General features: G+C 48.7%; 1 protein-coding gene across 2 annotated transcripts; it reads left to right on the top strand.

The window, feature by feature from the left end:
- Positions 1-328: 328 nt before the first annotated feature.
- Positions 329-15,500, top strand: LOC140846692 (tubulin beta-2A chain). 2 transcript variants are annotated; one of them, XM_073224220.1, is made up of 4 exons: positions 11,523-11,699; positions 13,015-13,123; positions 13,443-13,553; positions 14,183-15,500. In XM_073224220.1, the coding sequence occupies exons 1-4, from the start codon at positions 11,643-11,645 to the stop codon at positions 15,241-15,243; spliced, it is 1,338 nt and encodes a 445-aa protein (XP_073080321.1). In that variant the 5' UTR covers positions 11,523-11,642; the 3' UTR covers positions 15,244-15,500. The 2 variants fall into 2 exon arrangements, with proteins under 2 accessions (XP_073080322.1, XP_073080321.1); XM_073224221.1 differs by lacking the exons at positions 11,523-11,699; positions 13,015-13,123; positions 13,443-13,553 and adding exons at positions 329-511; positions 841-951.
- Positions 15,501-16,653: the final 1,153 nt, after the last annotated feature.

Here is a 16,653-nt window from a genome sequence, read left to right as displayed (position 1 = left end):
GACAGTGATCCCTCCAGGCAGCCGCAGGGCGCGGTCCAAATGGTATGATCCTGCCAGGACCTATCGAGGAGCCAGGGTGCTGCAACATTCACCCCTGCCTGGGGGTGACAGCCTCCCAGCAGTCACAGCTCCCCCTAGCAAGGGGTCTCCTGGGCCCAGCGACCTCCCTCGGGGCCCCTCCCAGTCCCTCAGTCTATTGCCATAATATGGCTGATGCTCTGCGGATTTCCACGCCCCGCCGCCGCAGCTGCTGCAGGAATGGAGGCTGCAGGGCTGCCATCTGCCTAGGACTGCTTAGCTGTCTGGCCACAGTGACCGCTGTTCCAAGGACACTGGAGGAAGAAAAGGATGATATTTAGGATGCCAGGCCATCATGGGATTTTTGTTTCCTCTTATTTCCAGTTTTGGGAGGTCATCAGCGATGAGCATGGCATTGACCCCACTGGCAGTTACCATGGAGACAGTGACTTGCAGCTAGAGAGAATCAATGTGTACTACAATGAAGCTGCTGGTGATTATTTGAATGTTTTTTGCCCAACCTTGCTTTACATAGTGTGGCAGGCGGAATGCGCTAGGACCATACAACTGACAGAGAAATGCTTCGGGCATTCATTCTAAATGTCAACTGCTAAAAATTACACTTACAAGTTCCTTAAGTCTTCTGCATGTGTGTCGTGACTAAGCATGCTCATTCTTTTTTTAAAAAAAGAAAGACTGCTCCTATTTTGTCTCCGATGCTGCAGTGTTCTCTAATGAATTCTGCTGTACTGGGCACAGAGCCCAGCCCTGTATGTGATGCCATTGCCCCCCTCTTGTCTAAGTCCAGTTCTGTCCCCGCAGGTAACAAATACGTACCTCGGGCCATCCTGGTGGCCCTGGAGCTGGGCACGATGGACTCGGTCAGGTCTGGGCCGTTCGGCCAGATCTTCAGGCCAGACAACTTTGTGTTCGGTATGTAGTCACGATCAGTGGGACATCACGGTTCTTAGCGTTGAGTGCCGAGGTGCAGACTATGTGTCCACAGAGCCTGATTCCACCCAGCCACGGGCTGGTGGTCACTTCATGGCCACTCTGCACAGCCCCAGAAGTGTCAGCCTGCAGAGGGCTGCTGTAGGCCTCCCGCTGCAGAGCAGCCTGTGAAGGGTAAAGAATAAAGGGCGATGAAAAGCTTCAGATGGGCGTTGGTCGGCTCATGGTAATTTCAGAGCTGTCTTCTGGCAAAGGCCAAGGGCACAGGCCATGACCAGAAGTTGAGACAACTGCTGAGAGGCCTTCTTGTCTGCTGACCACACTGCGCCTCTGGCCATGCCTGTTCACTGTACCTAATTTGAGTATATCCAATATTGAATGCAGTCCTATGAAAACAGGCTGTGAACGTGGTGCCCCCCACCAAGCCCTGGGCCTTGATAGTGTCCAGGCTCACTCAGTAGATGGAATGTTCTTCCCTATGATCCAAATACTAACAAGAGAGGGACAGAAAGGATGAGACGATTCTTAGCAGCTCCATGAAGAGGCAGGACAGCTCCCCATGCGTCATTTGTCTAAGGAGGCTGCCCAGAAGCGGATGTGGTCGGTGCTGTGCCCATTATCGCTCTCATTCAAGAACAACAAACTAGTTGTAAATCCAGTGCCTCCCTAGCTTATAAAGGTCTCAAAGTCGTGTTTCACCATGTGTGTGTGTGTATTGGGGGGGTGGTTCAGGAAGGGACTGGAAATATTTGGCTTGCGAAGGGAACACCAGGGGAACATGAAAAGTGCAGATACCTGAGAAGCATGAGGAAGACAGACATCACCAGCTCAGGGACCAAAGCAGGACGGCGGCTACATGGCTGCGCCAGTGGATGTGGAGGAACATCCTACTGCACGTCTTTGCAGCAGCCCCTGTTGGTACCTGCCCAGGTCCCTTTGGCCCTCACTCTTCCCAGACTCCCCACTGCATGCCCTGCCTGTGATGCCACTGTGGATGGAGGACGGGTCCCAGGACAGACTGGAGGTCACACAGCCCAGCTTCCCTGATTTCAGTGGGTCAACTCGGAGTGAAAGTCACCTTGTGTCTTGAGGACCCAGCAGGGAGCCCTGTGCCCCAGCATTGACTGGCTCCCCAGTGCAGCCTGGTGACTCCCCCACTTTCCAGCTGAGTTCCACTGCACTTCCCACTGCCTCCTGGAATCAGCTCCCTAATGAACCTAAACTTAAACCCTTTGTCTCAGGTCTGTTTTTACTCACCAAAGAGGAGATGGTAGAGCAGTTTTCTGTTGCTGTGTGACAAGATACTACTAGGGTATCAGTGGCCTAAAACGTCCCAATCACCTCCCAGTTTCCATAGCCAAGAGTCTGGAGGGCACAGTGGGCCTCCTGCTCTGGGCCTCACACAGCTGACCATCCTGGGCCCCTCAGGTGGTTGGCAGAACCCAGTTCCTCTCAGCCTTGGGGCTGAGGTCTCTGTTTGCCTGCTGGCTGCTGACCGCAGGCTGGGCACTGCTCATAGAGGCTGTCTGCCGCCCCTTGCCACGTGGCCCTCTCCATAACATGGGAGCAGCTCCTTCAACACCAGCAAGGGTGTCTCTATTGCTGTCAGACTCTAATGTCCTCGTCTGCCACCAGCTGGAGGAAATTCTCTGTTTTAAAAGGTCTCATGTGATTAGAAAAGGCCCACCCAGATCATCTCCCTATTTTAAGGCCAACTGATTTGGGACCTTAATTACATCTGCACAGCAGTACCTAGATAAGTGTTTGATTAACACCTGGAAAAAGGTGTGTGCACAGCACGCCAGTGAATCTTTAGGCTGTCTCTGAATGGTTACAAAGGGTCAGTGTAGGTAACGGAAAGAACATGATCTTTGGAGTATCTGGCTCCCACATCTGCTCCTGTATTCATAGAGGAAGTGGTTTCTCTGCTTAATACTCATATGGCCTTGGGCAAGTATGTTAAACTCCCTGAGCCTTAGCTTCTTTTTCCAGAAAATACTGAGAATGGTACCTACTTTAGAGGGTTATTGCAAGGATTAAATGACATAACATGGAAAGTATTGTCACAGAATAATGCAGAAGTCAGTGCTGCAGTGAGTATCCTGGAAGCTGGTCAAGAATAGGCTGTGTGACTCTCTGGAGGACTCGTGCCGGGGGATGATCATCAAAAAGCCTCCACAGGGATCTGGACGATGCTGCGGTTGTGGCTGCATCCAGCCCACCGTCTCCTGGACTTGCCATAAGAAGGAGGAGGGAGATGTCTAGGCTGGCATGTGCATACAGTGAGACAACGAATTTGACTGGATCTGTACTGTTGGAACTCAACCAGGAGTTGGGAGGGGTGCAAGTTGTAGCACCCCAAAATCTCATGACTATAGACTATCTATGGTTAAAAGAACATATGGGATGTGAACAGATCCCAGAAATGGGCTGCTTTAATTTGTCTGATGGTTCAAGTACAGTTGGAAAATATCCATCATATCATAGATAAATTTTCACAGATGCCTAGGGTGCCTAAATGGTTTTCTTGGCTTCACTGGAGATGGCTGGTAATTATAGATTTGCTTTGTTTATGTCACCGTATTCCTATTATGTTAATATGTGTGTGCAAATTAGTTAGTAGTTTAAAACCTATACATACTTAAGGTACTATACAAGAAGATATGTCAAAGAAATAATCAATCCTCCCAAGTTTCCTTCATATGCTACATCTATAGCTTTTCTTCTTCCTTCCTAATTACAAACCTTAAATAGAATTCGTGCCTCATATAGAATTTACCGAGTATCATAATTCCTCCAGGTGGTAAAGATACCTCGAGACAAGTGCTGGGCATAGAAGCCACAGGGCATAAATCTGCAAAGAAGTAAAAAGCTAACCTTTGCAAACAATATGGCTTCTCTCTCACTTACCAACTTTACATTTCCCTGTATGGCCCCGGAAGATGACTGGTTAGCCAGAGACGGGTAAGATTCCTCAAGGGAGGAACAACCTAAGACAGGCACAGTCGCAGGGGGGCCATCAGTTGAGAATTTGGGGATCAACAGAGGTGAGGCTCAGAACCTCACCCCCCCTGCTTTGAGAGAAATCTTCTGCATCCGTGAATGTCTTGCTGCCCTTGTCTAGCCTGGATTAATACTTAGTCCATAGGCACACACCTGATCATCTGATCATCTACATTTGCCTTCTTACAGCACTAAACTATGTTTTCTACCTTTATCTTGCATCTACCTACCACTTCAGCATTTTATTAAAAATAAAAATAATAATAATAATAGGAGAAATGTGGGATCAACATATAAATCAAGTTCAAAAATCAAATGAATATTCATATTTGACCTGATGGTTTATAGGTCATATTGCATGATCAAAACCGAAAGTTTCTGTGATGAATGCCCTTGTACTGTTCACCATGTAAGAATTTATTCACTATGTAAGAATTCGTTCACCATGTAAGAACTTGTTCGTTATGCTTCAGAAGATTGGAGACTGACGAGAATTAGGCTTGAGATGGATTAATGATTGTACATTGAGCATTGACCCCCCTATACTGAATTTTATTGTTGTTAACAACCATTTGATCAATAAATATGAGAGATGCCCTCTCAAAAAAAAAAAAAAAAAAAAAAAGAATAGGCTGTGTGACTTCTTGGTAGGAATTCTGCAAGGAGGGACCAAGATCGGTGAATTTTGGAACATATTTTAATTTTAGAGTACGTGATTTTCAGGTCCCTTTTGACCACAGAAGTCTCTGGCTCTTTGTGAACATTCCTGGAAGCTTAATATACTTATTCATCAGAATAAGACCTTAATTGGTTTGTATTAAACTATTTCCTTGGTAAAGACTTTCATAAGGGGGTGGAACCTATGGGCTCCAATCAGAGGAAGAGCAGCAGGAGGTGGGGAAAAGAACCAAAGAGGAACCTTAATGACCCTTACAATTCACTTAGGACTAGTTCCAACTCAGCAGGTTTTGCATTCGCGCCGGCAGGCAGGACAGTGGAAACTTCTGCCTTAGGCTGGGCTTGGAGAAGCAACTGGTGATTTCTGAGGCAGCCCTGCCCGGCAGAGACCCCGCTCTCACTTAGCTCTTCCATGTGCTTTATGACCTCCCTGGTTTGCTTTTCCCTCACTTCCTTTCAGCCCAGACCGCACAGCGGACAGGAGCTTCTGGTCCCTGCCATTGAGATCAGGTCAGACTGGACAGGCCATCTGCTGACTCAGCTCCTGACCCTGGCGGGCCGCTTTCCTGGACTCAGCCTGTGTCCCCACTGTGCAGGGTCTCAGCCCATGTCCTACTTTCAGCTTCATGTCTCCAACGTCACTTCTGGCACCTAGTCAATGGGATCCGTATGCCCCATTAATTACAAAACTACCCAACCTTACAAGTCATCTGTGAATCAGCACAGCATTTAAGTATTCCCTGAGTGAACAAACGCTCCACTTTGAAATATCCAGTACCATAGAAATTTCTGGTTGCACATTGCTTCTCTGTTTTACAATTCACCCAAAGGCCCAACTCTCCCCTCTTCTCTCAACACACTTGCAGCAATCAAGCTGTCTCTGGCCAGTGAGGGGAAATGACTGATTCAAGACCTCATCAACTTCTGGATTTTCTCCAAGATAATCGGGCACACAGTGTGCCCCTCCCTTTTTTCTTTCCCTGGTGACAGTTCTGGGAAGTCTCTCAGATGATGCCTTTCCAACATATTTGTTTACATCTTCTTTAATCTCCTTCTAGTTATCTACAAATTCTAATTATTTCTTTGTATCCAGAAATGATAATCATGAGTGATGGATGTAGCCAGTTTAAGAGCTGTGAAGGTCCAAGGAACTCTTACTTTCAGAGGCACAAACATATATCATTGAAAAAGATATTTAAATTTATATTTTGAAAATGTTTCCCATGGATCTGTATGTTATGATATAAAAGTTAAGTTGCATTTGATTAATTGTTAATATGGTCCCTAGACATGAATTCATCATTGATCATGTTACTATTGCATTTTTATTTTCCTGTTTGGGGCTGTCAATGTCCCCACCCCATCTCAAGTACCTTCATAGGTCTTGAAAACTCGTGTTATGTTTATAGTGCCTGATGGTAAAATTGGCCATGCTGATATGATTAAGAGTCAAAGTAACAAATATTCCTTCTAATTAAGAAAAAACAAGAGAATATGGGCAGCATGTTACACAAGCATCAGACTATGAGTGTTCAACAAAATTAGTATAATCAAACAATAAGTTTGACAAAATTAATCCACTCTGAGCTTGAAATGATGCCTATTATCATTTTTATATACTTTACAATTAGTCATAAATAATAACTGATTAGAGATAAGTAGTGTTATTTCTACACAGTCAAATCAAGTATTTCTGGGATTTAGTCGGGAAACAAAGGAGGAAACAATGAACAAGAAACAATGTGGGGCTTTCTCTGAAGGCTCAGGGCTATACACCTGAAGCCCCAGGAGACTCGATTTTTTTAATCACTGAATTGCTCTAGATCCAATAAACACTTTAAACACATTTTTTAAATGTACCTCAATATTATTTTATAGTTAAAGTAAAGCACTCCTTCTTATTTTGAGTGCATTTCCCTCCTAGGCATTTTATGAGTGTGGTGGTAGCTTGGTGATGCTCCCCTGCAAAGACTATTCTTGCAAAAGCTGTGTAAACCATGCCAGCGAGAGGGCAAGAGGGGAGACTTCCGTGTTACAGGCAGTGTGTGCAGAGCTGGTGGAGAGGCAGGGACAGAAGAGAGGAGGAACATGGGGGCGCTGGGGGTGCCCGGATGCCTGTGGCAGCTCCCCGCCCATGACTCCTCCTCAGCACACTTGCAGCTGAAGACAGAATTATTAGGTTCCGCACCACCTCACTGGCTTTCTCAGCAGGGGGAGGAAAACGCTGACGTCAACCTCTCCCTAAGTGCTGTTTGCTTTGAAAGTGAAACAGACCCAAACTTGAGCTCTGGAGCGTCCAAGAAAATGCCCAGCCCCTTTCTGGTACTGGCTTGGTGCCATGGAAGTTAGCATGGTTGGTGTCACTCACATTCTTCGTCAGTTCAGATTCTGGTGTGAAACAAAGCCTGTATTCAGAAAAGAGGTGGGGAGGAAGCCAGAAAGTTAGAAAGTGACAGAAACAGGCTCTCCTGGGTTCCAGCCTCCTGCAGGAGCTGGGCCAGTCCTGTGCCCTGGCTTAGGGGCGCTCAGGCTGAGAACTGCCCTGCACAGGGTGGGGACCCCCACTTCCCTGCAGACCTTGGGGTATGGGTAGGGAAAGAGCATTCGAATGGTGCCTCAGCTCACTGCTTTAGAGCTCTGATGCTTGCTCATGTCTTCAACAGCACCCTTCTGTGCTGTGGACAAGGGGTCAAGATTATAACACAGAGGCGTGTACCTAATATTTTGGGGCACAAAGGAGGGAGCATCACAGAGAAAGTACCATTGGAGTTGGGCACTGATTTATGGAGAAGAGCCTCTAGCATGAAGGAAAGAAGAGCAATGTCAATCACAGTAGCTAAGCCTTCATGTAACACTTACTATGGGTCAGGTGGTATTCTAAGTGCTTTCACATGTGAATTCATTCAGGTCTTGTGATCCCTGGAGGTTGCTACTCATCATGCCCACTTTACAACTGAGGCAATTGAGGCACAGAGAAGCTAAGTCACTTCCCTTAAATCACACAGCTACTAAGTGGCAGAGTCAGGATTTGTACCCACTCCATCCATCCAGAGCCTGTGCTTTTAACCATTCAGGGAATGTGGGGGTGGGCTGAATGGGGGGATCTCATTCCAGGTGAACAGCCTTGGCTCTGTGAAGCAGTTTGCTCAGAGGGCCCAGACACTCTGGATTATATGGAAAATGTTGGCAGTTGGGAGAAGTTTACACACATTTGAGAATTTGTGAGATTATGTCTGGTTAAAGCCATGGCACAAGAAAATATAGTATTTCTTCTTTCTTGATATCCAAGACAAAAAATAATTGAAATCATGTCAAAAAGGAACAAAAACACCTTAACAACGCATAAAAAGGAAGAAAAGGAAATAACACCTCAATGATGAATAGTGAAAAAAATACCGGAGAAGAGTGGAAAGACATACTTGGGTTATTTTTCTAAATTTTCTAATTTTGTAATCACAAAGTATGTATATGTAAAATAAGTGTTCTTACCACCGTAACAATATGTATGAATATATAAAGTATGTGTATATTATACATACATACAAATATTTTTCAATTCTGAAATTTTAAGATTGAAAATTCTAGTAAAAATAATGCATACTGGGACATGAAACATTCCAAAAGGTGACTAAAAACATTACTATATATTTATTCCAATTACTGTCTCAGGCAAAAGTTTATAAACTTTGGCAAAGTCAGCATTTTCAAAGTAAATTAAATTGTGGTTTAGACTTTTATCCTTAAGGCAGTTTTTTTTTTTAAAGGAAGTACCTTATATCCTTTAAGAAAAATTCCTCCATGAAAAGCCTGAAAATGTGTGCTCCATCAGAGGAGCAGACAGGGCTACATAGATGAGTTTCACAGAAAAGAAATTGGGGTGCCTCATCCCCACTCATGAGCCTACTCGGAGGCCGCAGACAGGATGTGAGACTTCCAGAATAACAATTTTATTGCCAGGGTGGTTCTTGGTTTCATCATCTTTCAGAGGAAACTGATGTCAAAATTTCAGGACCCCAGCTAAATAAATTTCAGCTAGATCATCTGTCAGTTTAGAGATGGCATCCCCTAGCAGTAATCGCCGTCACCACACTAGAGCTTTGCTGAAGGCAGTAGTGGCAAAAGGGCAGGCGGAGAGAAGGGTACAGTCCCCTGGGAGTCTTTTGGCTCAGGTCGGGCATGGCCCAGCCTTCTACCAGAAACTCACTCCTTCCCTCTCCAGCCTGAATTTTGTCAACATTGCACCAAAGTGCCTTCAGGGTAGGGATGTCTCAAATACTGTCAATGACATCAAGTCCAAGGCAGGAAGTGACATGCAGATGGAGGGTGTCAGCTCCTCTCCTTCACCCTGCCCAAGGGCCATAAGAGCTGCTCCTGTTTAGACACAAAGAGAAATAGGGAAACAGAGAGTGGGGATCCACTATTCATACCCCAAAGCTCATTCAAAGCCTATTCCAGGGAAAGGGAGGATCAGCTGGCTCCATTTCCTCCTGCTATTATCAGCATGGGGCTGTGCTTTGCTGTGACAGTGTGGTGGCATTCAGGAGGCCCACATGGTAGAGGAGAGCAGGAGCTCACAGCCCTGGGATGAGTCATGTTAGGTTGGCCAGGCATTGTTTAAACTGCCTGTGTGCTTCCCTGTTTATATGCTAATAGCAGCAGGGGCAGTGCATGGGGGAGGGGGAGCAAGCAGGCTGCAGCAGTCTGGGGTGCGCGTTGGGTGGCAGGAGAAGGCAGCCTTGGGAAGAACATTTGCTGCCAGTAATCCATGAAGCAGGTAGTCCCCAGGGGCCTGGGCTGGCCATAACAAGTGCTGTCATTTCCTTATTGACTGCATGTTCACCAGACATTGTCTCTTATCCCAACAACACAATAAAAACAGATTTCCGTGTTTCAGATACGGCCATAGAGGCCCAGAGACTTTAGGTGACTTGCTCAATGATCTAACCAGGATGCAGCAGGTTAGACACACTCCATGATGGTGAGCTAGTCCTCCACAGGTAGGGAGATGCCCACCTGTTAGCATCCCATATCCCTAGTATTTTCCCTTCCAGATCTACTGCTCCCCAAATTCCCACCTTGAATGAAACAAAAGCTGAGAGGCAACTAGAAAATCTTTGTGGAACCATGGAATCAGTGAAGTTACCTGGAGTGGGGCCATTTTCTGGAGAGGTCCTGTAAGGCTCCAGCTGGTGGTGAAGAGTCCAAAATGTGGGAGTTGGGGGTAGAAGTGGGGAGAAGTGGAGGCTATGTCCAAGCAACCTGGGGATGGCGTCAGTGGAATGGGCAGTGCAGTGGGGCCCTGCTGCATGGGGGTGGGGAGGTGCAGGGGAGAAGAAACCCAATCCCACCCAGTATGGAGGCACCAGGTATCTGCCTGTGTGTGGGAGGACCCCCATGGAGGAGTGGCTTCCTAAAGCAGGGGTGGTGAAGCATTACCTTGGGTTTTATGGGGGCACTTTTGCTCCATAAATTCAACCTACTTTCATATAGAGCTTCTCATTTCCTACTCACAAAGCTGGCTGCGGAGCATCTACAATTATCATTTTAAAGGTGGAGAAACTGGTCTCAGAGAGGAAAAGTGCGATCCGGGAAACACAAGCAGTCCCCAGCTCCCTGCTCACCTAGCCCACTGTTTGGATCATGTTTGAGAACAATTAATGTTGGGTCTTACTGCACCCTAACCAAGCCTTTAAAAGTCACCTGGGCTTTCTCTTTGGAGGATATAGATGCCTTCATCTACTAGTTTTGTGGCTAATCTACTCTTTGAACCTCCTTTTTGGAGCTGCTAAATTAGGACAGTAATAATGTTTATCTAGAACAGTAGAATACAATAGAAATACAGCGTGAGGCACATAGGTAATTTAAAACTTTCTGGTCGTTACTACTAGTCTAGTAGTCATTTAAAAAGTTAAAAGAAACAAGTGAAATCAATTTCAAACATATACCCAAAATATTTTTATATGCAATCAATATACAAAATTAGTCATGGAATATTTTACATTCTTTTAACTGAGTCAATGACATCGCTGAGTATTTTGCACTTAAAGCATATTTGGATTCTGACTACCCCCCTTTCAAGTGTTCAGTAGTCACATGTGGCTGGTGGCCTCTGAACGAGACTGCGCAGCTCTGTAAGGCTGCGGTGAGGATCAGGTGACAAAATGTGCTTAAGGCACATGTACAGTGGCTGACACGTGGCATCAAACTCTTGTCTCTTTCTCTCTCTCTCTCTCTCTCTCTCTCTCTCACACACACACACACACACACGCACGCAGAATTTTCTACATTTCACTGGCTTTTACAACGACCGGCGAGCCAAAAGCAGAAATTAAGGCAAACCCAGGACCGAGTCACTTTTCCTAGACTTTCCCGAACCGACCATCTTCCTCACAAGTGGGAGCAAAACGCCGCTCACCTGCGAACCTCGTTCACCTTGAACACAGCTGCACGTCATCTCTCTTGAGGACCCAACCCCTCCCCACCTGAGACCCCTCCCGGCGTTTACACCCTCCGCCAATTTCCCCGTAATGGCAAGGGAGCGAGGCCCCAAGTCCAGCACCCTGCATAGGATGCAGGAAACCTGAGCGAACGGCGCCAACCCCCCACTGAAAACACTGGACTCCCCAGTCCAAAAGGGAGCCGAGACCCTGATTGGAGGCAGCCCCTGTCCCGGGTCCCAGGCCCAGTGCCCAGCCCCTGCCGGGGATGCAGGGGGACCTGGGGTGCGGACCCTGCGAGCCGAAGGACCGGTGCAGGTGTGCGGGAGCGTCCGCGCCGCTGAACCCGCACCTCGCACCGCGCCCCGGCTCCCTCTCGCGGTGCCGCAGTCCCCCCGCGCCGCCGCCCGGGTCCGCCCGCATGACGTCACCGCCGGCCTGTATAAAGCGCGGTGTTGAGGGGCGGCGACAGCGCTCTGTTTCCCACTCTGCCCAGCCTGTCCGTGCGCACACCTCGGAGGGGGCCAGCGCCAGCACCGCTCCGCACCCGGCACCATGCGCGAGATCGTGCACATCCAGGCGGGCCAGTGCGGCAACCAGATTGGCGCTAAGGTGGGCGCGCAGCCGAGGAGGGGCCAAGGCGGCGGGCCGGGGGTGCGGCCGGCGTCGCAGGCCCGGGATGCGGCTGGGGAGGGGGCGGCGGGCCGGGGTGAGCGGCCGGGAACTGAGCCCCCGGGGTGAGCGGCCGGGAACTGGGCGGCAGACCCTGGGGTAAGCGGCCGGGCAGGGGGCTGCGGACCCGAGGAGAGGCTGGGGCTGGCAGGGAGCCGGCGGCCGGCCGACCCCGGTGGCGCACTCCCCGCGCGGTCGCCGGGCGGGGCCCTGGAAGCCGTACCACCTGCCAAGATGCGCGCGGCGACGCAGCTGTGTGTGCCTTTAATCAAGGCCCTTTGAAGTTCCCCCGGCCGGGCCCTTCTTCAGGACCCAGTTGGCATTTCCCAGGGTTTATTGCCTCTGCCAATTAGGATGGGGTTGCGGTCATATTAATTCAGTAGCGCAGTAGAACTTAGTTTGTGTATTTTTGTCTGTAGTTTGAATGAAAAAAATGCAGTGTCATTGGGATGACAGATGTGATAAGAGGCTTATCGTTGGGTCCCACAGAGGAGCATTTTCGATAACTCCCCTAATATGAGCAAATCCAGACGCGATGATACATAAGGTCAGAGGCTGGCTTCCTGTCTGCCAGGCGGCAGGTGACCGTCTGGGGCTGTGATTACGCCTGCAGTGGGCGTGGGCGAGGCCCAGCCGGCTGCTGCAAGGGCGTAGGCGGGTGGCTGGACCCGGTCTCTTCCAGAACCGCCATGTTGCCGCCCTCCTCCCCTGCTGTGAATGCACAGGGGACCGGGCGCCCAGCCCTAGCCGGCTCCATCAGGGCCCCGGGCTCCTGACCGGCCTTCCCCAACCGTCCCCGTGGTCAGTGGCCAGAAGCAGTATGGACAGAGGGCCGATTGGGATTTGGGCCAGGAGACAGTGATTCCTGGAGGCCGCCGCAGGGTGCGGTCCAATTGGTCTGGTCCTGCCAGGACCCATGCAGCAGCCAGGGAGCTGCGACATTCACCTCTGCCTGGGGGCGACAGCCTCCCAGCAGCCACAGCTCCCCCTAGCAAGGGGTCTCCTGGGCCCAGCGTCCTCCCTCGGGGCCCCTCCCAGTCCCTCAGTCTATTGCCATAATATGGCTGATGCTCTGCGGATTTCCAAGCCCCTCCGCCCAGCTGCTGCAGGAATGGAGGCTGCAGCTCTGCCGTCTGCCTAGGACTGCTTAGCTGTCTGGCCACAGTGACCGCTGTTCCAAGGACACTGGAGGAAGAAAAGGATGATATTTAGGATGCCAGGCCATCATGGGATTTTTGTTTCCTCTTATTTCCAGTTTTGGGAGGTCATCAGCGATGAGCATGGCATCGACCCCACTGGCAGTTACCATGGAGACAGTGACTTGCAGCTAGAGAGAATCAATGTGTACTACAATGAAGCTGCTGGTGATTATTTGAATGTTTTTTGCCCAACCTTGCTTTGCATAGTGTGGGAGGTGGAATGTACTAGGACCATACAATTGACAGAGAAACGCTTCGGGCATTCATTCTAAATGTCAACTGCTAAAAATTACACTTAAAAGTTCCTTAAGTCTCCTGCATGTGTGTTGTCACTAAGCATGCTCATTCTTTTTTTTAAAGAAGAAAAAGTGCTCTTATTTAGTCTCCGATGCTGCAGTGTTCTCTAATGTACCGGGCACAGAGCACAGCCCTGTGTGTGATGCCTTTGCCCCCCTCTTGTCTAAGTCCAGCTCTGTCCCTGCAGGTAACAAATACGTACCTCGGGCCATCCTGGTGGACCTGGAGCCAGGCACGATGGACTCGGTCAGGTCTGGGCCATTCGGCCAGATCTTCAGGCCAGACAACTTTGTGTTCGGTATGTAGTCACGATCAGTGGGACATCACGGTTCTTAGCGTTGAGTGCCGAGGTGCAGACTATGTGTCCACAGAGCCTGATTCCACCCAGCCACGGACTGGTGGTCACTTCATGGCCACTCTGCACAGCCCCAGAAGTGTCAGCCTGCAGAGGGCTGCTGTAGGCCTCCCGCTGCAGAGCAGCCTGTGAAGGGTAAAGAATAAAGGGTGATGAAAAGCTTCAGATGGGCGTTGGTCGGCTTGTGGTAATTTCAGAGCTGTCTTCTGGCAAAGGCCAAGGGCACAGGCCATGACCAGAAGTTGAGACAACTGCTGAGAGGCCTTCTTGTCTGCTGATCACACTGTGCCTCTGGCCATGCCTGTTCATTGCACTGAATCAAATATTCATAGGTTCTCTGTTCTTAAAAACCTGGTGGGTTTTGTTAAATCATTAGTAACCTCATACAAGCTAAACTTGGTTTTTGTTTTATCATAATCTCCAGTGTTTTTTGAGTGTTACTGACATATAGAGAATTTTCTGTAGGTAAAAAAGAGTTTCAAAGAAGAATCTGTAAGACTAATCCAAAGTGAAATTGACAGATTTCAGATTCCTTATGTTTTAGTTTTTGAATTTCTCCTTCCCTTTGGCAGGCCAGAGCGGTGCAGGAAACAACTGGGCAAAGGGTCACTACACCGAGGGGGCCGAGTTAGTAGACTCAGTCCTGGACGTGGTGAGGAAGGAGTCTGAAAGCTGTGACTGTCTGCAGGGCTTCCAGCTGACCCACTCGCTGGGGGGCGGCACGGGGTCCGGGATGGGCACGCTGCTCATCAGCAAGATCCGGGAGGAGTACCCGGACCGCATCATGAACACCTTCAGCGTCATGCCCTCCCCCAAGGTGTCCGACACAGTGGTCGAGCCTTACAACGCCACCCTCTCCGTCCACCAGCTAGTGGAAAATACAGATGAAACCTACTCCATCGACAACGAGGCCCTGTACGACATCTGCTTCCGCACCCTGAAACTGACCACCCCCACGTACGGAGACCTGAACCACCTGGTGTCCGCCACCATGAGCGGGGTGACCACCTGCCTGCGCTTCCCGGGCCAGCTGAACGCAGACCTGCGCAAGCTGGCCGTGAACATGGTGCCCTTCCCGCGCCTGCACTTCTTCATGCCCGGCTTCGCCCCGCTCACCAGCCGGGGCAGCCAGCAGTACCGCGCCCTGACGGTGCCCGAGCTCACCCAGCAGATGTTCGACTCCAAGAACATGATGGCCGCCTGCGACCCCCGCCACGGCCGCTACCTGACGGTGGCCGCTATCTTCCGGGGCCGCATGTCCATGAAGGAGGTGGACGAGCAGATGCTCAACGTGCAGAACAAGAACAGCAGCTACTTCGTGGAGTGGATCCCCAACAATGTGAAGACGGCCGTGTGCGACATCCCGCCGCGCGGCCTGAAGATGTCGGCCACGTTCATTGGCAACAGCACGGCCATCCAGGAACTGTTCAAGCGCATCTCGGAGCAGTTCACGGCCATGTTCCGGCGCAAGGCCTTCCTGCACTGGTACACGGGCGAGGGCATGGACGAGATGGAGTTCACCGAGGCTGAGAGCAACATGAACGACCTGGTGTCCGAGTACCAGCAGTACCAGGACGCCACGGCCGACGAACAGGGGGAGTTCGAGGAAGAGGAGGGTGAGGATGAGGCCTGAATCCCAGCCGAAGCCGGTTAGGGAGGGTTGAGGAGCGAGCGCGGGGTGGGGGGCCTACTGGTGAAGCATTCTGGCACTTGAAGGAGGGAAGCATGGTCACTCTAGGTGTGCGCACTGGTTCTCTGGTGCTCTTCACTGTTGCCTGTCTTTTTTGTGTGTGTCTGTAATATGACATCAATATTTGTGCAACATTTGAGATATTTCTGAACTACTGTTGTAATGGCTAAAACCACATAAACGTTCGTGTTCTAATGGTGTCCTCTTTACTGTCTCCTTTTTTATTGAGTTCTTCATTTTCAGTTTAAATGTGACTTTCAGAGCACATTACAGTAAATTCTTCCTTCAGAAAAGGGAGGGGATATATAAAAGTTCAAATGAAGTTACCCCTTCAGTCTGGTAAACTGAACCAACCACAGTCATATCCAGTTGAAGATGGGAGGTCAATCTGAATTTCAATATGCCTCCAAGTAAATATTTTATTGGCTGAAAGGATGCCTACCTGAAAGCTCACTAAATGTATTTTCACGTGGATATCCTACTACAGCTTTATTTCCTTTGCCAAAGTACTATTTGAATAGTTACTACATGCTCACAGCATGAAATTCTGAAGGGTAGCAAGTGGAATGTGGGTCTCCCTCCATATCCCTTGGTACAGGTTTCCTCCCTGGAGGGCAATCATTCTGAGCATTGTTATCTTTCTTGCACCCTTACAGAGATATTCCATGTATCTTCAAACCTATGTAGATTATTCCCCTTTTTTCTTCATACACATTGTTCTGCTGCATTTTTTCACGAAACATAGCACCTTTAAAATACAAAGAACTCCTCTCCTTTAAATGGATACATAGTATCCATTGTGTGTACCACATTTTGTTTAATTACCAATGGACATAGAGGCTATTTATACTCTCTCACAGTAGCATGCCGCAATGAATGCTTTGGTGCATATATCATTGTGTTATAAGAATAGCTAGCCTATAGGTTTCTGGGGAAATTTTCTATCAAATGGTGCCAATGCTCTTCCTTAGTCTGGGCCTGTTGGCTTCTCATTTTGGGGAGAGAAGTGGAGTGTAAGTTATAAACAAATATAAAAACTTATTTACATGCCCTTAGAGGAAGAAAAATCAAGAAAACTGTAGGCTTATCATTTTTCTAGTTTTTACAAATGCAAACCTAGAAAAAAATATTACCTTAAATCTGAGCCTGTATTTATTTCATTCTGCTTGATTCTATTATTTGTGATTTTAAAAAGGAGAATGAGGAAGACAAAAAGGGGGAGGAGAAAGAGAAGGGGTGGGTAAGGGATTTCTATATTAAAGAGGATATATTTGTATATGAAAACAGTTCCAAAGAAAAGTGTGAATGTCATTTTAAACAGTGAGAAAAGTTCATTCTATCAAATGTCCTGTA

This window comes from Manis javanica, chromosome 16, assembly GCF_040802235.1.
Source record: "Manis javanica isolate MJ-LG chromosome 16, MJ_LKY, whole genome shotgun sequence".
NCBI lineage: Eukaryota > Metazoa > Chordata > Mammalia > Pholidota > Manidae > Manis > Manis javanica.
Note: the sequence above shows the minus strand (reverse complement) of the source record. Positions and strands in the feature narration are given on the sequence as shown.